The sequence below is a fragment of the Tursiops truncatus genome, chromosome 6 (genome assembly GCF_011762595.2).
Source record: "Tursiops truncatus isolate mTurTru1 chromosome 6, mTurTru1.mat.Y, whole genome shotgun sequence".
Taxonomy (NCBI): domain Eukaryota; kingdom Metazoa; phylum Chordata; class Mammalia; order Artiodactyla; family Delphinidae; genus Tursiops; species Tursiops truncatus.
The window spans coordinates 10,697,513-10,719,423 of record NC_047039.1 but is presented as its reverse complement, the minus strand read 5'-3'; the positions used below and the strand labels follow the sequence as shown (position 1 = coordinate 10,719,423).

The window sequence follows — 21,911 nt, the reverse complement described above, 5'->3', positions numbered from 1 at the left end:
AAACAAATTGCATGTGGGAGTGAGGCAGAGCAGTGGCAGACACTCCTTCCTGAGCTTCTCACCGCCTAAATATCTTGAAATGCCAGAAGTGCAAGGTCCTGACTGCCCTTTTCTTGGGTCATTACTCCAGGCTGTGCTGGCAGCAAGGAACCTTGAGGGGTGAGGTACTAACTCCCTTTAGAACCAAGAGCAGCCTTGCTAATGCTCAGTATCGAAAGCAGTGGATTCCCTGGGCCCCTTGTTCCTCAGCTGTGGTGCAGACCCACTGTGTGCGTAGTATTTATCTGGGTCTCTGCGTCACCCCTGTGGCACAAGGTGGGCCAGGAGAACCTGTGCAAACATGATGCTCACGCCCCTTGCTGCATTGTAAGAAAGTTCTTTGTCTCTGACCCAAGCATCTCTTGTCTTCTACTGTAAAACAGTAGTGACTTTGCCATAAGTAACAGGCTAAGTTATTAGCTTGTAAGATGGGGAAAACCAAACCCTGGACCCAAGAGGGAGAAGGAAGATTTGCAGCTTGAGTGATTTGGTGTAAAGTGATGCCCTTCCTTAGGGGGAGGAACTGGTGTGTAGGAGCAAGATAATGAGGTCAGTTTTATTGATGATCGTAATTTACTGTCAACTAGATATGGTCCTTGTATATAAGTATTGATATAGGAGCTCACAGACCTGTTGGAAATTCTGCCCCTAATTGAAGCAGGAGTAGAAATCCCCAGAGGTTGGCAATCTCTCATGCCCACATGATACCCAGCTGTCCACACTTGCAATGCTTTTTCTGGTGTATTCTGCTGGCACCTCCCCAGAACGCAGGTGGCAAATAAACTTCTTAGGAGAATCCCAGTAATGTGAGTAATCAGCTGACATTGACTCATTTTATTTACTTGGTTAAATGTACAGCTTTATCCAGTAACCTCAACTCTAGCAAGAAAACCTATTTTGGGGGGAACTCCTCACACATCACCCCCTCCTCTTTCATTTCCGGTGGTTCCTGCAAAGAACCAGTGATAGAAGGGAAAAGGCATTTGGGGTGAGAGAGAGGAGGAGTGACAGTGGAGGAAAGAGCAAATCTAAGACCTTCCTTTCTAGGCAGGAACTCTGTGTCTACTGCCAACCCTGGCCATGTAGCAAGCGTTCAGTTAAAGTTTCTGAAAAAGTCCTTCATTTTGTTTTTTTATCCATTACACAGTCCTAAACAATTAATGTTTATATTTTGATAACCAAGATTTTAATACTATTTTTTCTTTAAGGTGTGGACCCAACTGATAAAATAGCTCTTATCACTTACCCGGTTATTCAAAAGCTGATGGTTTAGGGGTGTCCAGGTACTCATCTTTGCCTGCATTTTGGGACCACCTATGTTTTTTGGAGGTGCAAATGCCATCATGAAATAACTGGATATTCTTCCATAAGAAAAACTATACCTGTAGAAGAAATGAATCATATAATCTTCAGAATACTAAAAACACTAATACCATATAATCTTTTAGTACGTTGGGACCAGGGAATGGGAGGGCTAACATTTATTGGGAACATTTTATATGTCAGGAACTTTTATGTTTGCTCAATTAAAACTCGTAACAGGGCTTCCCTGGTGGCGCAGTGGTTAAGAAACCGCCTGCCAATGCGGGGAACACGGGTTCAAGCCCTGGGCCAGGAAGATCCCACATGCCACGGAGCAACAAAGCCCATGTGCCACAACTACTGAGCCTGTGCTCCAGAGACCATGAGCCACAACTACTGAAGGCTGCATGCCACAACTACTGAAGCCCGCACGCCTAGAGCCCATGTTCCACAACAAGAGAAGCCACCGCAATGAGAAGTCCGCGCACCGCAACGAAGAGTAGCCCCTGCTTGCCGCAACTAGAGAAAATCTGCGCACAGCAAGGAAGACCCAACACAGCCAAAAATAAATAAACAAATAAATAAATAAATAAAACTCATGACAATCTGGTGAGGTGGTGGGTTTTAGCTCATTTTACAGATGAAGAAAATGAGGCTCACTGAAATAATACTCTCTGCCCAAATTTATACAGACACTAAGCGGAGAACTGGAAATCAGACCCAGGTCTATTTAACTCTGCTTGATTTTCATTGAACCATGGGAGAAATCCAGAATCTCTCCTAGCTAAGAACATACCATATTGGCCAGAAAGAAGAAGTATTTATAAAATCACAGTGCAATATGAAAACACTCTATCTTTGTCCCTTGTGACCTTCTTCCTCCCCTCTTATCTTTCTGACATCTAGGTAACAAGGGTTCTAGCTTGATACCATATTTAAGAGGTAGAATGGTACAACAGATAAAGCCAAGACTTTGGATACAGACAGATTTGGGTTTAATGGGGGAAATGTGCTGTTTTTAGATGTCCAGTACTAAATATGTCTTCCTTCATTTGATTAAAGCACTCTAGTTTCCATTAGGAATTACTTTTCCCTCATTATTTAGAGTCTGCTCTGTTGGTTAATCAAGGTGGCCTCCCCCTCCCCAGTCATGAGACCAAGCTAGGCCAGTTTACTTTTTTTTTGGGGGGGGGGTGCTGTACCACTCAGCTTGTGGGATCTTAGTTCCCTGACCAGGGATTGAACCCAGGCCCACAGCAGTGAAAGAGCCAAGTCCTAACCACTGGAGCTGCCAGGGAATTCCCCTAGGCCAGTTTACTGATGCTGGCTTATCCTTACTTTACAGCTGAGGTGGTCATTCAAAGTACCATAGGTGCCCTGAGCAGACTAACAAGCTGTTATTGCTGCCTCAACCTTCGGAAGCCCCTCGTCCTTTCTTACTCATTTTGTAAGCCAGCTGATACAATAAATCAATCTCCTCTTTAGCTTCCATTAGCTAGAATCTATTTCTGTTGTTTGCAACCAAAACTTTTTACCTTATACAGTTTGGATCCTGGTTCTAAAACTTACTAGCTGTGTAACTTTTTGCAAGTTATTGAATCCATCTCAGTTTCCTTATTTGTAAAATAAGGGTGTGCATATCTACCCTCAACTGCTGTTGCAAAGGTTTGAGAAAAAAGGCTCAAGCAGAATGCCTGACAGATGAGTGGTCTTGATGAGTAGAATCCCTGCAGCCTTTCTTAGAACTCCCTGTCATTTACAGAGTGCCTCAAAGCCTGTCCTTTAGAAGCCCACAACAAAATATTTTAAGGTGAAAAATATTTAAAGCAGACTGATGGTATTTTCAGTATGTATCCTCCATGTTTCTGCTTATTTGTGCTTTTCTTCCTCTCTGTAGGTAGATTTCACATCCAAGGAAGTGGTGCTGAGTGAGGGGGCTAGGACTTACTTGCCTGCTTGATTTCTGGGCTGCGAAAATTACAGCAACAAATACTGGACACCTCTTTAAAAAAAAAATCACTAGTGTTTAGCTGATAGAGGATTCCCCAAATGCTAGATCTGAAATTTTGAGGCTCTCACTTGACATGTAATATTCTCTCTCAGGTTTAAGTTAGAGCTGAAGATAAAGCCAATGTTTTAAAATCTCAGGGTTTTAAAGGTAGACAGTATCTCAGGGTTTTAAAGGTAGACAGTATCTTCCTACAGTTTTTTGCTGTCACCACTCCACTGGCATAAGGGGGCTCAGATCAGTCCTTATATTCTTAGCTCCAAACAGCTATGTTGCAAAAGGTGTAAGAAATGATTTCATTACAGTGTTATTAATTGGCAGCTATAAAAGTACACGTGAGCAGGCAAATTATAGGTACAAAGCATGGTCACTGAATCTAGATCTGCCCAGTTAAAAATCACATATTTCTTTTTTGTTATTGTTATTTATTCATGTTTGACCTTTCTTCTCTTTAAACCAATTGGTTTTTTCTCTGTTTTATTTTAAATTTTTATTTATTTATTTTGGCCGCTCTGTGCAGCTTGTGGTATCTTAGTTCCCTGACCAGGGATTAAACCCGGGCCCTCGCAGTGGTTAAGAATCCACCTACCAGTGCAGGGGACAGATTCGATCCCTGGTCCGGGAAGATCCTACATGCCGTGGAGCAACTAAGCCCGTGTGCCACAACTATTGGGCCCGCGTGCCACAACTACTGAAGCCCATGTGCCTAGAGCCAGTGCTCCACAACAAGAGAAGCCACCGCAATAAGAAGACTGTGCACCACAACGAAGAGTAGCCCCCGCTCGCTGCAGCTAGAGAAAGCCCACACTCAGCAACAAAGACCCAATGCCACCAAAAATAAATAAAATTTAAAAAAAATTCTATAAACCCAGGCCCTCGGCAGTGAAAGTGCGGACCCCTAACCATTGGGCTACCAGGGAATTCCCTAAACCGATTGTTTTCAATTTCTTTTTTCAGGGCCATAAAACTCTTTGAGAATATGATGAAAACTCCTGCTGTAAGCTGAGAAACTCTCTCTCTTTCCAGTTTGTGTAGGAAACAATCTGACTGATTCTAGGCACAATTTCTGATTATGACAAAGTAGTTTCTCTAGGGCCTCCCCAAGGCCTTACACTGGTTGTTTTCTTTGTCCTGGGTCCTCAGAGCTAGAAATTATTTGAATTAGGCTTTCTTCAAATCAACTTGAGGAAAGTTTGGTTTTCAGGAGATGGGCCAGGCCGGGAGAAAGAGACCTCTTGGTAATAGTCTTGCTGAAGCAGGCAAATGGAGGTGCCCTGCTCTGTCTTTTTACAGTTTTTCCTCCTCCATCCATTCTAGAAGATGGGCACCGTGCATGTTTGCACGCCCACACCGGTTCACAGTATAGACCACTCAGACACTTTTATACAACATACATAAAAATAACAAGACAAAGCAAGTTGTCTTCCCTCCTTCAACATACAAAGCTTGCTGTTGCTTTTTTTTTTTTTTTTTTTCGGTACACGGGCCTCTCACTGTTGTGGCCTCTCCCGTTGCGGAGCACAGGCTCTGGACACGCAGGCTCAGTGGCCATGGCTCACGGGCCCAGCCGCTCCGTGGCACGCGGGATCTTCCCAGACCGGGGCACGAACCCGCGTCCCCTGAACCGGCAGGCGGACTCTCAACCACTGCGCCACCAGGGAAATCCACTGTTGCTTTTTTATGACCTCTTTTCCCCTTAATGGCTGTCGTTGAATGTTCATCTTTAATTTTTCTTTGGATAAAAAGGAAGAAAAAGGGCTTATGGCCCTTGCCCCCAATGTGTGGTTCTAGTTCCATGTTTAAAGGCAAAGATAGTTCCTCTGGTAAAGTTCCAGTGGCCACGTACTTCCAATCCCATCTTCTAAGCCATTCTTCACACTGTCACCATTATTCAACTGCACTAAGGACCTTATTAGGCCTGTATTAGAAGTACAAAGATGAGAGTCTTGGCTATAATGGAGCTAAAAGTCTACTGCTAGAGAGGTTTCTTTTTGTGTTTGTTGTTTTCTTGACAAGTAAAAAAGGTATATATTTAAGGTATACAACGTGATGTTTTAATACATGTATACATTGTAAAATGCTTACCACGATCAAACTATTTAACATATCCATCACCTCCCATAGTTACCGTTTGTGTGTGTGTGTGTGTGATGAGAATACTTGAGATCTACTCGTTTAGCAAATTTCAAGTATACATTATTATTAACTATAGTCACAATGCTGTAGATAGGGTCTCTAGAACTCATTCATTTTATAACCAGAGGTTTGTACCCTTTGATCAATAGCTCCCCATTTCCCCACCCCCCCAACCTTTGCTAATCACCACTCTCCTTGGGAGGTATTTTTAAAAAATACCTGTCGGGGCTTCCCTGGTGGCGCAGTGGTTGAGAGTCCGCCTGTCGATGCAGGGGACACGGGTTCGTGCCCCGGTCCGGGAAGATCCCACATGCCGCGGAGCGGCTGGGCCCGTGAGCCATGGCCGCTGGGCCTGTGCGTCCGGAGCCTGTGCTCCACAACGGGAGAGGCCACAACAGTGAGAGGCCCACGTACAGCAAAAAAAAAAAAAAAAAAAAAAAAAAAAAAAAAAATACCTGTCATTTTTCAGCTCAAAAACCTTCAAAGGCTTGATAATGGCTACAGAATATCCAGGCTTCTTAGCATGCAAATCTAGGTCCACTATGAACTTACCTCCACCTACCTTTTCAGCCTCATCCTCCTTTCTCTCCCTTCATGCACTATCTGCCCAGACACACTGAACTTCAGATCACAGAACATGGTACAAAACTGATGCTTCTTTGCTTATGTGGTTTTCTGACACTGCTCACCTGAATCCTAATCTCAGTAGTACGTACGTAATGGGTGCTCAATAAATATTTGTCAACTGAATGAATGAATACAACAGTGGAGGGGAGGCAGTTTAAGGATTAAGACTAGTGGAAGGGAAGGATAAAACTCAACATTAGGAACTGACCACTGGTATTAAACTCAGGACGATCGGATTTTTATTTGGAGTTTACAGAGTGGAAGAGGATTGAGTTTCTATACTAACATACATCTCACCCATTGTACATTGCAGTATCATCAGAGGAGATCAGATATTATCAGGAAATTATCAGGAAAGAGGGTATGGTTAGACTTAAATATGAATTCATCTGATATTCAACTAGGTAGAAACAGAAAAACTATAATACCGTGCAAAGAGCTAGTGCTTGATAGGCATAGAAACAATTATTTGTTGGTTGTTAATTTCAGAAATATGAAGCATCTGTCACTTGAACTGCAGCTGAAACGGAGCAAAATGTAATTCCCGGGGGGGCACTGCCAAGGTTTGTGAGAGACCCAGGAGGATCTGAGAGAAGAGCTCTCAAACGAAAGTCTCCATCTTTTTCATGCACTGCCCACTGCTCTCACCTCTTTTGGTTCGTCTTTCTCTTCAAGCCTCTGGCGCTGGTGTTGCCATAGTTGCTGTTTCTTTGACTCTGTCTAGCCCCCACCCCTTCCAGTAGTCCAATCACCGCCTATAAATCTTTTCGCTGGCATCCGGGGTCTCTTAGGCAACAATGTGTGGTCTCTTGATTGGCCAGGAGATCCTGGAGGGCTGGCTCCAAAATTGGGCGCATGGATAAAACGAAAAAGTGTGAGCGCCAAGAGGGTGGGAGGGACTGCAATCTCCCAATATAATGCTAGTACGAAGATGCAGCCGATCCCGAAATAAACAGCCTTAAAAGCCCTCATTCAAGACGTGTGTTCCAAATCAGGCCAACCTACTGAGCATGCCCAGTTACATCGTTCTGGTCGCTCCAGGGTTCCAAAATGTCAACTCCATTTCTCCGGGTTTTAAGAGTGGCCAACAGGTAAAAGAAGGTTGGAGGAAAAAGAATTCTAGAGAGGTTCACTGAAAGAATAGCACCTGCACACAGGAAGTGGAAGAACGTGGGAAAACTGCCCAACACACAAACTCGCAAATGCTTCAACATGACTTTTAATCTATTGGATTAAAGAATTCAGGCCGATTGACAGATACACCAGGGAACCAGCAGATGGCATGCCTTAATAAGAATAGCTCCAAATTTGGGAAATTTTAGGATCGGTCTAATTTAATTAAATTTGTGGAGTATCCACCATGTAATGAGAGGCGGAGTGAGAATGCAAGGATTAAAAAAGAAATCTAATGAGGAAGCCTGGAAAATGCAATGTAGAAATAACTACTGTAAGGACCACAGTGATAACTACTGTGATAGAACTATAAACAAGTGTTAGAGAAAAACAAAACATTCAACATTTCAGAACGGAGCTTCTCTGGTAAATGTAAAGCAGTTCTTATGGGCAGCAGCTAAACAAACAAACAAAAAAGACTTTCTCATTATCTAATATTTCCTAAAATAGATAAAAATGTACTCCTATGCAAACAAATGTAAACTCTATGTTTGTAACGTTTCATAGTTTTGAAATAGGCAGCATTTGTATATCTCCCATTTAAAAAGAAAATGAAAAGTGAAGCTCATAGAGGTTGTTGCTTTCCGTGAGTTGACAAAGGATCAGCAAGTGGCCAAACTGAAATTAGAACCTAGGTTGTCTGAATTCCAGCCTAGTGGTTTTTCCGCATGATCAGGTTGTATGTAAAATGAATAAACAAAGCCTTTTTGCAGGGCCAGAGGCCTGGGGGAGGTAGGTAGATGCAATACTAAATTACCGTGTATTACCAGTTAACATGTATGGTTTCAAGACGGGTTCATCCAGAAAGAGACCAGTTTTAACAACATGCTGGGAGAGTGCTGTGTCTCTGTGAAGTTCCCGCTCATTAAAGATTTTCTACTGGTGGTTACAACATTGAATGAAAGAGAGATGGGTTTAAAGAGAGCAGAACACTTTAACCCTGTTAGAGCTGAATATTTTTATCCATGAAAATAAGGTCCCTTTCTTTGATCCTCTCAACCAGCACCCTCTAGACCTGTGTTCATGGTGAGCGCACTGGCTCAACATCCTTGATAATTCAACATTACCTTTAAATGAAACATTTCAACCACAAAGAAAAGTTTAGAGACTTGCCTAAGAAACACCCTGTCTCCCCACAGAGATTTTTTAAAATGTTAACATTTTGCTTCCTGTGTGTGATTAACAGTTGAAGCCCCTTTTGCATGCTTCTCAGATCTCATTCCCCACCCTGCTTGCCTAGAGGCAACCACTATCATGAAATTAGTGTGTAGCCCACTAGTCCACTTTTTATGCTTACTGTATATACATGGTTGACCTCATAAACAATACGGCGGTTTTAGAGAGCTATCATAATTTACATATCTTGTAGTTTGGTTTTTCCACTCTATTCTATTTCTGAGATGTGATCATGTTGATACATTCAGTGATAATTTCTACATCATTCCCACCTCCCGGTGTGAACCAAGATATGTTCTATGCCTGACAGCTTCAATGTGTCCGTGTGTAAATTGCATAAAAAATGTGCTAGCAGCACATCTCCAGAAGATCTGCAGGTACAAGGGATCTGGAAGTACATGAAGCAGGTCCACACAGATTTTCACAAACGCTCTTAGCTGCTTCACTCACCCTCAGTAGAGGCAGTGTTGGCTCCACAGGACACAATGACTTGACAAGAATCAGCCTAAGGATCAATACCACTTTCTTTTTTTTTTTTTAAATGTTACTGCACGAGTAGTTATTTATTAACGAAATTGAAAATGTCTCTTCAGATCTCTTTTATGATGCGCTTTCCCATAGCTCGTCTTCTGACATTCAACTGTATTTATGGCTGTCTCAGCTCAACATTTATTTATCATTTAGGGAACACCTTTAAAAAGATTATGTTAAAATATACGAACCAAAATTTACCATCTTAACCAAGCGTACAGTTATGTTAAGTACACTCATATTGTGGACAAGATCAAAATATTACTTTAAAAAAAAAATTACTTTAAGTCCTGTGTGCTACCACAGATCAAAATGATGCCCGTGAAGTCCAGGTTGAAAACGGACGAAAAGGAAGAGAAAGGTAGGTAAAATAATGTAGGCAAAAGGAGGAACAGTTTTGGCTTGAAATGAATCCAAACTCAGCCATTAAAACGCTGTGTGACTTTGGGTAATTCATTTAACCTTTCTGGACCGTTCTTTTTCGCGTCTGAAAAATGAAAGGTTGGGTTTAGATGACTTCTAAGAAATCTTTCAGTTCTAAAATTACTTATGTAGAAAAAGCGAGGAGAAACGTTTCCTAAGGAGCAAAATATGGGGGAATGCCACCAATCATCCACAAGCTCCACCTGCGCACTAAGGTGTTGGTAAAGAAGATATAAACTGTTCATGGGCAGGTATCCTGTCTGCTCTGTTGTTTCAGCCTGGAGCTCTGCAACAGGCCAGCTGACTACCTCCACCTGAACCCAGTGCCACCCTCAGCAGCTGGTGACCCGCCTCTTAACCATCTCCAATTCCCGGGTCCCCGGGGGCACACTGGTTCTCAAAACAGGTCCTGGTAGTCTCGCAATACTAGCATCCCAGGGTTGAGAGATGAGAGTCGCCGCGCTGTCTCAGCAGGGACAAGAGGGATGGCTTTGCAAAGGGGGTTATTTAAGAAAAACGCTTCCAGAGCTCGGAACGACACCGCAGGGGGTAGGAGGCGCCAGCGCCACCAGCGGCTCGAAACCGGGAAAAACGAGGCGAGCGGACCGGGTATCAGGCAGCTGGGCTCAAAATGGGAACGCTCGGCCACGCGTGCGCAGCGCGCCTGCGCCGTGCGTGCGCGCGCGCGCTCGCTCCGCTGGCCGCGCGCCGCGGCGCTCGCGAAAGCTCGCGGTCGCTCTGAGGCGCGCGCTGGCGGTCCTCCTTCGCTACGTTTACCTGAGGGACCCGCGCCCACCCACGGCCGGCGCCGCAGCCCCCCTAGGAGCCCGGCCCCGAGGTGTGAGGTGAGTCCCGGAGCGTGTGGCTCCCCCGTCCGGCTCAGCGGGAAGAGGGCTCGGGGAGTGTGGGGACCGAGGAGGTGCTGCCGCGGCTGCCCGCTCCTCTGTCTAACCCTATGCCGAGGAGCCACCAGCAGCCCCGGCAGCTCCTCCTCAGGGATCGTTATTCTCGTCGCGGCCGAAACAAAAGCCTTGGGTGCCGGGCTGTGGCGGGGTGTCTCGGAGCTTCTCGGGGTGGGCGGCGGGCCGGCGGGGCGCGGGGGAGCGGGGTTTGGGGCTGGGGGTTGAGGCGGACAGATGCCCGCGGACAGGATTAACCCTCGCGGTCCCGAGCTCGCGCCGGACAACCTGTGCGAGTGTGGCCCGCGTTCCCTCCGCGCCGACCCCGGCCCAGCCCTTCGCTTCGGTGGGCGCCGCGGGGGCGTGTGGCGCTCCGGGGCCGCCCGGGGCGTGGTGGAGGGCGCGGCCGCCGGCGGGGAGGACAATGCACCGAGGGCTGCGTGTCGGGGCGCGGCGGTCCGCCCGAGACCCGCGTCGAGGCTTCCCCGGGCCCGGGCGGTGTCTCAGCATCTGACCGGCCTCCTGCTTCCAGTCCTAAAAGTTGTTCCCTCCCCGCCCTCCAGTCAGTTCGCAAAGTCTGCTGCTCCCTCCTCGAGGCTTCCCCCGCTGCCCGCTTTGATGCTCCGTGTGTTTGCCCTGGGGTACCGCGGGGCAGTTCATCCAGAGCCTCTGAAATAAAGCTGCTGTTAAAATATTTCAAGACGTTTTAGCAGCTTCCTAGAGGCTTTTGAAGAGTTAGGTGCCTCCTCAATAAGAGAAAGAAAGACGGCTGCTTCTTTTTTTTTTCTTTCTGTTTTCCTTTTTTTTTTTTTTTTTTTTATAACAAAAGCACATGCCACTAATTCAGGCATAGGAGTCAACTTAAAGTTGCAAAATATCTGCTGTAGGAAAGAGGTCCGGTTTTTGGCCCATAATTAAAATGAAAATTTGAATTTTGGTTCCCTTCTAAATTTAAAAGGATGGAGCAGCAGAGCAGACTAGCAGCTATGGAAGTGAATAACTGCTATATAAAAACAGCCAAACAAGATCTTATTTTATAGAAGTAGTTCTCATAGACCTGTCATGTTTATTTACAGGAATTGGGTTACTTGGCAAAGCCAGTACCGCAAGAACAAGGAAACAAAGACCTGACATTGGGGATGTAACCTCCCTCTTCAGCCTTCTTTTAGCCTTTAGCGGTGTGCTGACAGTCAAAAGAATAGATAAATCAGTAGTTTTGTTATTAAGAAGCGTTTACTCCTCAAGATAATGCTTTCCATCCGTACTTTTAAGCAAATCAATACCATCTTTTTCCTCCAGGAAAAAAAATAAAAAGCATTTGCTTGAACTACCTACCAAACCACAGCATAGAGGTAATAAGACAGGAAAGTGGTGTAAAAGCTTAAGGGGGCAGGCTTGCAAGGATAGAGCTGAAGATAAAAGATAATTGAGATGCAGCCCTTCTCTTACCGGGTTGCCTTTTATTTAGTGCAATAACATGTTCCTCCTCTACCCCCCAAGGGCTTTGAAACTATCAGGAAAATAAGAAGGTGATTAGTAAAGCCTACCATCCTACCTTCTCTTTCCTCCTACTTTTTTTTTTTCTCATCCACTAATATTCTCTACCTCCACATCTCTCTTGAATCTACCACAGTGTCCTATTAATAAAAGAAGAACGGACCGTAGACTCTTTCATTCCTTTTTTCATCTTAGCTACTGTATTCCTCTGAGCTTTATTCTGTGCTTTGAACATTTAGGTGGCTTTTTCTTGGGAGTCCTATAATTGAGATATTTGAAATAGGGAGGATTGAGGGGAATATAATAGTAAAGTGCACATTCTTTCTTTGTATAGTACAATGTGAAAGCTTCATCATTGGGTAAAGAGAGGGGAGTCTTTAACTCACAATAAGTCCTCTGTTTCCCACTTGACAGGAAAAAAATGTCTCTCCCCAACTTAAATTTCATATTTGTTAGTAATATGAGATTTTATACTGAAAACTTATTCTGAGCATATTAGTTTGTTGATGTTAGGCTGCTATTGACTTTATTTTCTTTAAGAGACAGGTGGTAGGAAACAGTTCTTACTACATCTTTACCTTCTTTTGCAGGGGAGAGCAGTGTTGGCCTCAGGTTTGTTTTTTTTTAACCCCTAAAACTCTAGAATTAGGGCTGCTTAAAGCTGCAGCTGCCCACGTAAAGAGCAACAGTGCAAATGAAAAGCAAGACTTTGAAATATGTTCGAGAGATTGTTCAGTGTAGGTTTGCGAAAAGATGTGTAGCAGGGTCTTGAGGAAAGAAATGAAGGTTTTTAATAGTGGCATTTCCATAAGGCTAGGGATAAATGTTTGAAGAGTAACAACTCTTCATTGGCTAGGAAGCAATTTTAACTGACTATTGCATCAAAAATGATGGATCTCTCTTTGAATTCCAATTTGTTATACTGAGAACTAGCGACAGTTTTGGTGGATCCAAGGAATGCACTGCAAATGAAGGTTGAGATAAATATAACTAGGCTAGTCGGCTTAAAAAAAAAATCCTGGTCCCCAAATTTTATCTCACTGAACTAATTTTATAGTCAAAGCGTACAACCATGCTAAAGGGAAAACAAAAATCAGGGGCTTGATATTAGACCATTTTCTGAACAAATTTTAATTGAAAAGGGAAGCCAAGGCTGGAATGTCACCTGATTTTTTTTTTTTTTAGTCCAGAGTATGGCTATCTTTTAACTTTCCAGTTTTGTTTTTAGATTCATTTTAAAAGATCTTCTGCTTTCTCTAGTCTTAAAAGTAATGTATAATTTGTAAAATGGACTGGATTTTGATGCCTACCATTCATTTAAATTTTGAACTTAGATGTATTTGTTTTTCCTGTGTTTGTTTTTCTTTCTAAGCCATATCACTCAGCACACTGGAAGATTAGATTATCCATTGTAATCAGGAGATGACAAGATGAACTTTAAAAATTACAGAGATGAAGTAGGAAGGAGATACTCTGAGATTAATAGGAATCTGGGACCTATGAATTAAATATGGAGCTGCATAAATTTTCTTTTTGCAACCAGGAAACAGTATTTCTAGAATGAATTTATTTTTTAAGTAATAAGATATGGAAAACAAAAGGCCAAAAACCACATGGGTTTTAGGAAAAGGAACCTAACACTTAGAGCAGTGAGTATGCTCTGAATGTATATTTTGCTCTCCAACAAGACTGTAATTTACTTGAGAGAAGAAACTCTTTAGAGGTAGTCATTGCTAATCCTTGTAATGCATTCTTGGAAAACTCCTCTGAAAAAAGACAAGGAATATTTCTCCTGTTCCCATTGTAGCCACCGTGTTTGAGGCAACCTTTAGATGGTATTTCTGAATTGGAAATGCAAAATGTTATCTACATTTATAGAGTGTCAAGAAAATTAAATCTAAACTGAGAATGATGAACCAGATCACTTTCTGTACAGAAAGTGTGAATTGGAATAGAATTGCTGAACATAATCTTTTGTTGCAGCACCCTCTTGACAAGCCCTCAGGGCCCACTGTTTCATTGTTTCTTCTGGGATTCCGCCTGCTTTCCTCTTCACTGTTGCCATCTCCTGCTTTTCCCACTTGAGTTCTTTGGGTCTGGCTTTGTAGCCAGCCTGGGAAGACAGTCTTCCAAGACTGCATCCCCTTTATTGCTGTTCTTCAGGACAAATACTCAACTTATTTTAAGGGCTTTTACTTTCTGTCATCAAAAGAAAACTGGTAAATTGGGTAATACCAGATTCCTGATGTTACACATTGATAAAAATTAAAGTGTATGTTTAAATGTATCTATTCCTTTTTGTTTTGTGATGAAATGATAATCAAGTAGCTTAATCTGAAATCAGTTTTCCATGTTATATTGCTCTGTAGAGAACTGAATGTGCCTCTTTTCTCAGGGTTAGGGCATGAACAACTGTTGCCATATTGCTCACTTTTTACTGGACCCTGCCTCCTGAGGCTGTTCACTCCAGTTATGTTAATCCAGCAGTTCCCTTTATTCAGCGGAGATTCTGCAGATTCTTATAGTAAAAAAATATAATATCACTAAGAATGCCAGAAGGACTTTAAACCTTTATTTAATGAGTTGCTATATTTTGGCAGTATCTCTTGGGGTCCCGAATCTTCTCTGTGTCCTGCTGTCTAGAACTTCAACTTACAGCTTTTCCAAGGATGATTCTACCTTAGGAAAAATGACTGTTGCTACCCATACTCACATGATCTTGATTAGAAGCAGATATTTCATTATGTTATTTAAAAGCAGTTTAGAATACATATCAAAATTTTTTTTAGGGCTTCCCTGAGCCTGCGCGTCCGGAGCCTGTGCTCCCCAACGGGAGAGGCCACAGCAGTGAGAGGCCCGCTTATCGCAAAAAAAAAAAAAAAAAAAAAGTTTTTTTTAAAACTGTGTATAACAACATTTGATTCAGCTGATAAGTGATGTGATTTTTTTCAATATTGAAAATCAGTTTTTGACTCATACTATGTTGATCATCAGTTTTTTGCTTTTCTTACTATCTACAGTAGGACAGTTTGTTTTTGTTTTTTTTTTTTTGCGGTACGCGGGCCTCTCACTGTTGTGGCCTCTCCCGTTGCGGAGCACAGGCTCTGGACGCGCAGGCTCAGCGGCCATGGCTCACGGGCCCCGCCACTCCACGGCACGTGGGATCTTCCCAGACCGGGGCACGAACCCACGTCCCCTGCATCGGCAGGCGGACTCTCAACCACTGCGCCACCAGGGAAGCCCAGTAGGACAGTTTTGTGTCCCTTGGCTTGTTGCATAATTAGCAGCCAATAAATCAGTGATTCAGCTAGTATTCTTGTCAGCCAGTAAGCACACATTTATAGATTTAGCAGAGTTAAATTATCCCATACACAAATAATATACGACAGATTTTTAAATAAAATTTTAGCATTTATAATATTTTATTTATAATTTTTTGTTTTTGTTTTTTGGCCACGAGGCATGCGAGATCTTAGTTCCCCAGCCAGGGATGGAACCCTATGCCCCCTGCAGTGGAAGCGTGGACTCCCAACCACTGGACTGCCAGGGAATTCCCTGTAATATTTTATTTTTAAACAACTGAAATAGTTTTATTCTGTTCTGTGTATGTATCTTTTTGACAAAAGTAATATATATATATATATATGCTGTTTTGCAAACCATTTTTAAATTTTATTTTTTACTTATTGTTACTGTCTTACCATGTCAACATGTACAGATCCTGCTCATCTTTTTTAGTGAGTATATCATGTATTGGTTGTACCATAGTTTTACCAGTTACTTATTGGTAGACTTATAGGTTGCCTCTGGTTTTTATTTTATAAACAATGTTGCACTAACAGTTTGGTTATACATCATGTGTACTTGTGTTTACTTTTTTTTTTTTTAATTTATTTTTGGCCGCATGGGTCTTCGTTGCTGTGCGCGGGCTTTCTCTAGTTGTGGCGAGCGGGGGCTGCTCTTTGTTGTGGTGCGCGGGCTTCTCATTGTGGTGGCTTCTCTTGTTGTGGAGCACAGGCTCTAGGGTGCGCAGGCTCAGTAGTTGTGGTGCATGGGCTTAGTTGCTCTGCAGCATGTGGGTTCTTCCCAGACCAGGGATCAAACCTGTGTCCCCTGCACTGGCAGGCAGATTCTTAACCACTGCACCACCAGGGAAGTCCCTGTGTTTACTCTCTTAGAATAAATTATAGAACAGGTTTTCTGGATCAGATTGTACACATTTTAAGGGCTTTTGATGTACGTAGCTGTTTTTTTTGAAATACCAACTAGTTTACATTCCCACCAGTAGTATTTGAAAGTGGGGAATTCCCTGGCAGTCCAGAGGTTAGGCACTTTCACTACCATGGCCTGGACTCAATCCCTGGTGGGGGAACTAAGATCCCGCAAGCCACACGGCCAAAAAAAAACGTATAGTATTTGAAAGTGTTGGAATGTTGAAAATGTTCTTTTTCCTGCACCCTCTCCTATACTGTGTTCTGTTATTCTTACTTTGCCTGTCTGATTGGAAAAAATGTTATATATCATGTTCACATGTTTTTAGTAGTAAAGTTGAATATCTTTTCATGTGTTTGTTGGCTATTTATATTTCTTCTGTAAATTTATGTCTTTTTCCCATTTTTCTATTAAAGTATTCTTTACCTGCTTTTTAAAATATTCATTTTATGTATTACTTTTGCTAAGCACACAATTATGTACAAATATCCTATACTGTTAAATTACTCTATTTTAGGATAGCATTTCTCAAAATATGATTTATAGATCACCTGTAATAGAACCTGAGATAATCATTAGAATGCATATCATTTTCCAGAGGTTCCAATTTCTTAGACTTATGGGGGAATCTATGAATCTGCTACACATTAAGATTAGGGCACCTCTGATTTGGGGGAAATATACATTCTTTAAGATTTTTACTATTCCTATTTTTCTTTTTGTCTCACGGCATTCCACTGGTTTTTTTTCTTATTTATTTTAATAATCATAAACTACTCTTGATGTATTAAGATTATACCCCAGCCTAACATAATAATTTTACAAAAATGTTTTGATATGTGGAAATTTTTATTTTTTATTTTTTGGCTGTGTTGGGTCTTTGTTGCTGTGCGTGGGCTTTCTCTGGTTGTGGCGAGTAGGGGCTACTCTTTGTTGCAGTGCGCAGGCTTCTCATTGTGGTGGCTTCTCTTGTTGCAGAGCACGGGCTCTAGGTGAATGGGTTTCAGTAGTTGCAGCATGTGGGCTCAGTAGTTGGGACACGCAGGCCCTAGAGTGCAGGCTCAGTAGTTGTGGCGCATGGGATTAGTTGCTCCATGGCATGTGGAATCTTCCCGGACCAGGGATCAAACCTGGTGTCCCCTGCATTGGTGGGCGGATTCTTAACCACTGTGCCACCAGGGATGTCCTGATACATGAAAATTTGAATGTCGTAGTACATAAAGGAAAGCACTTTTGTAAGGTGGTGGGGAGCCTTGCTTGTAAATGAGGCAAAAGGAATAAATGAGAGAAAAACAAGTAAATAGAGTAGGCAGAAGTATAAGGGGGTTTCTCATCTAGTTTCAAAAACCCAATGAGCTATTACTTAGTTTCTTCCTCAAGTTTTATGTGGTAGTCTTCTTTGAACCATATATTTGAAACCCATACTGCTTGAAAAATAGATTAGTCTAAGTGAAATTTTTGAAATTTTTATTGTTATATACATATTCAGTAGGGAGCAATGTTCCCTTTAACTTTTTTCTTTTTCTTTTTTTTTTTGCGGTACGCGGGCCTCTCACTGTTGTGGCCTCTCCCAATGCGGAGCACAAGCTCCGGACGCACAGGCTCAGCGGCCATAGCTCACGGGCCCAGCCGCTCTGCGGCATGTGGGATCTTCCCGGACCGGGGCACGAACCTGTGTCCCCTGCATCGGCAGGCGGACTCTCAACCACTGTGCCACCAGGGAAGCCCCCCTTTAACTTTTTTTAATTGCAAGCAGATGAACATGCTACATAAGCAGCAAACTACAAAGATGGAACTTATATGGATGTTTTAATACTGTAACCAAATAAAGCTTTCAGTGGTTGACACATTTAATGATATGCATAATTGTTACTGTGCTGCATGGTAATTAAGCTTAAATATAAATGACTGTGTTTATTATCAGTTTTCTTTAGCCAGACATCACATTTTTGGGACCAACTTGAAGGAGGAAAAAATATGGCAGGCCCAGAAGCTTTTGCAAATATTTCTGGTTTAGAGATTTCAGTATTAGAGAGATTTGATGTTTGGGGACAGGTTTGCTCGTATCTTTAGTGTTCCTAATTCTGGAGGCCACAGACTTTCCTTTTCCCGTCCACTACTCAAGACCAAATACTAGGGGGAGAAATTGGGAAGATTCAGCCATTGCTTTACTTTCTCCAAATAGTTTTTTCTGCCTAGTAATTAAAGCTTGGGATGCAGAGGTCCCAGTCATTGATAGTCAGTGGACAGAGGACAGTTCCTTCCCTGCTTAAGCCAACCCAGTTCCAGGTCTCAAGGTCTAAGCTGTCACGGGCCCTAGTATATATTTAAGTTGTCTGTTAACCCGGGTCTCTGAGAATTTCTGAACCTGTCTTTTTCATGTTTTCTCAATCTAGGCTGTCTACCGCAAACAAATATCTAATATCTATGAAACAAAATGAAATAAAAGCAAATTTAACATCATTATGAAACCAAATGAAAGTATGATAGCTTAGTATATGCTTTTTTCCTGCCAGACCTGCCTTCCACTCCACCTATACCCTTCCAACCCCAAATGAGATGCATATTTTTACCCCTGGAAAAGTAGTGTCAAGTCAAAGATTCTACAACTTGGAAGAAACTATAACTGGGAATCATTCCTATTCTTGCTATAACTTTCTAGGGATGATTTCTAGTCTCTGCAACTTGGCTGTGTGTAATGAAGCATTTGTTGGTCAAATGTTTCTACATCTATGGTACTACATTTTTGTACTGTCTAAAAGGATGAAGTAATATTGGGAAAATGTCCTGATACTACTTTTAGAATCTTCTGTTTGCCAGTTCATTATTGGTTGATAGTAGTCTTGTATCAGCTGTTATTCAGCAATAAACCTACCTAATGTTTGATGTTGCTTTACCTTTTATAGAGTACTTTTACATGTATTACTTCATAATTCACTCATAAATCATCTTTGTTAGGGAGGTGCTATTTTCAGGAAGGAAAGTTCTGAGTTCAGAGAAGTGAAGTGACTCAAAGAGCTATAAAGAGGCTTGAATCCATATCTTTCTATTTATTTATATTTTACATCTTTCACAGATACCATCTGCCAAATCATTTAATGTAAAAACTGCACTATTAATGATTAAAACACATATAATAAAATTTAAATTAAATAACTTAGGTTATAAGCGTGGCAGATATTTAAATAAAGTTTAGGACAACGGCATACAGATTTTTCAAAATGGATCAATTATGTCTTGTGACAAATGAAAAATTGCCATCATAGATGGGAAATTAAACGATATGTTATATAGGTAACTGAGGGAAGAAAATTTGCCTTTGAATGCTGTTTATGTATTATGTTAGTATATCTGTACCATAAATGATAAAGTAGGAAAACTATACTATATGAAATACCCATGTATTTTATCTATTAGGTCAGTATTATATCTCTCATCAAAGATTTTTTTTTTTTCAATTTCTCTTTCTGGTAGTTCATTGTTAGTGTATAGAAACGCAACTGATTTTTGTATACTGATTTTGTATCCTGAAACTTTACTGAGCTAATCAAAGATTTTAATATCAAGTCGATAATATTTTGAGAGGAAATGACTAATTTCTCCCATTTCTAAAAAATTTCTTTTCAGATATTTCAGTCAAGGGAAGAAATAGCTCTTCTCCTAAGATGGAATCTGTTGTTTGGGAATGTGGTTGATCAACTTGATCTGTTGGCCAAGTGGTGCCCTATGTAATAAAATGAAAAGAAGAGGCAAGATGATGTCATTTTCCTATATTGTGAAACCAAAAACAAATGCCTTTTGTGAGACCAAGTTAACAAACCTCTGACGGTGCAAAGAGTATTTCTGTTTGAAGAACTTAACAGAAAGATCGAAGAAGTACTTTCAAGCTGAGACCTGCAAGTGTACAGAGATCTAACATACATATTGAGTAGGCCTGATCATCTGATTCTCATTCAGTCAAGGAAGCATGGCTGTGAGTTGGGTCGTCTTCATTCTGTGGCCCTTGACTTTGTTTGTGAGGCATATAGGTGGGCACAGTTTGTTTTCTTGTGAACCTATTACCTTGAGGATGTGCCAAGATTTGCCTTATAATACTACCTTCATGCCTAATCTTCTGAATCATTATGACCAACAGACAGCAGCTTTAGCAATGGAGGTAAGACTTGATCTATTATTTGACATGTCGTAGAAGATGATTCTTGTATTACCCTGTTTAACCAAGCTAATGAATGTGTCTGATAGACAACAGGAAAATAATGTTGTTTTTAACTACATCTTGTATGTTAAAAAGTTATGTATTTAGGTTCAAACTCTAATGGATTGAAGATTTCATGTTTGGGGAATGTTACTCATCTTAGTTTTCAGACATTATTTTATAAAGAAATTTGAAGCACTGGAACTTGGGAGATAATAGCCATTCAGAAGTTTAAAATTGTCCAAGTTATGATATGATTACATCTTTTCTGTTTTTGCTAATAAAACTTTAAAGAACAGACTATACTAATAGTACTCATAATTCAGTTACTAAATATTGAAGGGAACATGACTTTGAAAATGGGTTCTTTTGTTCAGCCTTAGGCTGGTGGTTTACAGTATCTGAATTTTCTTAAATAGTTAAAGTGATTTCCTGGTCTTACCATGCCCTTCTGCATGTGGGATCTTAGTTCCCCGACCAGGGATCAAACCCGTGTCCCCTGCATTGGAAGGCGGAGTCTTAACCACTGGACCGACCAGACCACCAGGGAAGTCCCTCCCTGTAACTTTTTATTATGGAAAATTTCAGTTATATATTGATAGAAATGTATGGAGTGATATAATGAACACCATATACCCATCATCCAGCTTCAAAAGTTATCAACACATAGCTAGTCTTGTTTCATTTATGACTGCACACCCACCTGGGTTGCTTTAAAGCAAATCCCAAACACCATAATTTCATCCATAAATATTTCCGTATATATCTCTATAAAGTAACGACTCTTTCAAAATATGTAAACATCGTACCTGTATCATCAAATATACAATTAATGTTTAAATTACTCTTAGAAGTTCACAGTTTATTTTATAGTTGACTTTTCAAATCAGAGTTCATGCAATGCATTCAATTGATGTCACAGTTTATAGTTTCTCCTTCCCTTACCCCTCTCCCTTTTTTCTTGTAGTATGTTTGCCCTATTTCTCATAGTTTTATTTTGCAGACTGCATCCCTGTGATGTTATTTACCATGTTCCTCTGTCTCTGTTTTTGTTTTGAAAGAATACTTCGTAGGCACGTAATGTCTGCTTGTTACTCTTTGTAATTTTAGCAGCCATCGATCATCTCTTAGGTCAATAATTTTATTAGGGGTTTGCAAAATGGTGATATTCTAGTTCTGTCATTCTTCATTTCTCAACCAGACTACTTTATAAACAGAAACTTCTTCTTTTTGACTATTGGACTATTAAGTTACTCTTGTGTTCAGTTTTTATAAGAAAGACAGGATAAATACTTGATTGTTTTCCTTTGTTTATTAGTTTTTAGGATAATAAATTGATTCACAAGAATCTTTCAAAAGTGACTAATGAGGTCTTTTTTCTTTTTAAGTATCATTATGAACTCATGGATTTTTACCATATTTGATGTGTTTCAGTCCATTGCAGTTATTATTTTATTAGGGCTCAAATTGTTCTGTCTTTGGTAGTGGGAGCCGCTTCAAGGTAGCTCCTAAGTGTATTTGACACTACCCTAGTGGTTTCTAATAGCTTCCTTGCTTTCTGGTATGATCTAACCTCATTTCATAAAATTCTGCCTTAGACCTTGAATTATCAGGTTTTTTAGGGAGCACTAGTTCCTTTTAGTTGGAAGGGATTTTCACGGACTGCTATCTGGGTGTTACGCTTATTGATACT

General features: G+C 41.3%; 2 protein-coding genes across 6 annotated transcripts in view; one reads left to right on the top strand and one right to left on the bottom strand.

Moving 5' to 3' along the window:
• FBXO16 (F-box protein 16) overlaps positions 1-7,050 on the bottom strand; it is a 56,514-nt gene extending 49,464 nt beyond the window's left edge. For all 3 annotated transcript variants that reach the window (XM_004321475.4, XM_019941347.3, XM_033857597.1), the window contains exons 1-2: positions 6,761-7,050; positions 1,286-1,421 (exon numbers count right to left, since the gene is read on the bottom strand). In XM_004321475.4, coding sequence (XP_004321523.2) covers positions 1,286-1,384 — 99 coding nt within the window. In that variant the 5' untranslated portion in view covers positions 1,385-1,421; positions 6,761-7,050. The remainder of the gene's footprint in view (positions 1-1,285; positions 1,422-6,760) is intronic.
• Positions 7,051-10,123: 3,073 nt separating this feature from the next.
• The window catches only part of FZD3 (frizzled class receptor 3), a 103,408-nt gene continuing 91,620 nt past the window's right edge, over positions 10,124-21,911 (top strand). For all 3 annotated transcript variants that reach the window (XM_019941349.3, XM_019941348.2, XM_073805785.1), the window contains exons 1-2: positions 10,124-10,260; positions 19,651-20,179. In XM_019941349.3, coding sequence (XP_019796908.1) covers positions 19,991-20,179 — 189 coding nt within the window. In that variant the 5' untranslated portion in view covers positions 10,124-10,260; positions 19,651-19,990. The remainder of the gene's footprint in view (positions 10,261-19,650; positions 20,180-21,911) is intronic.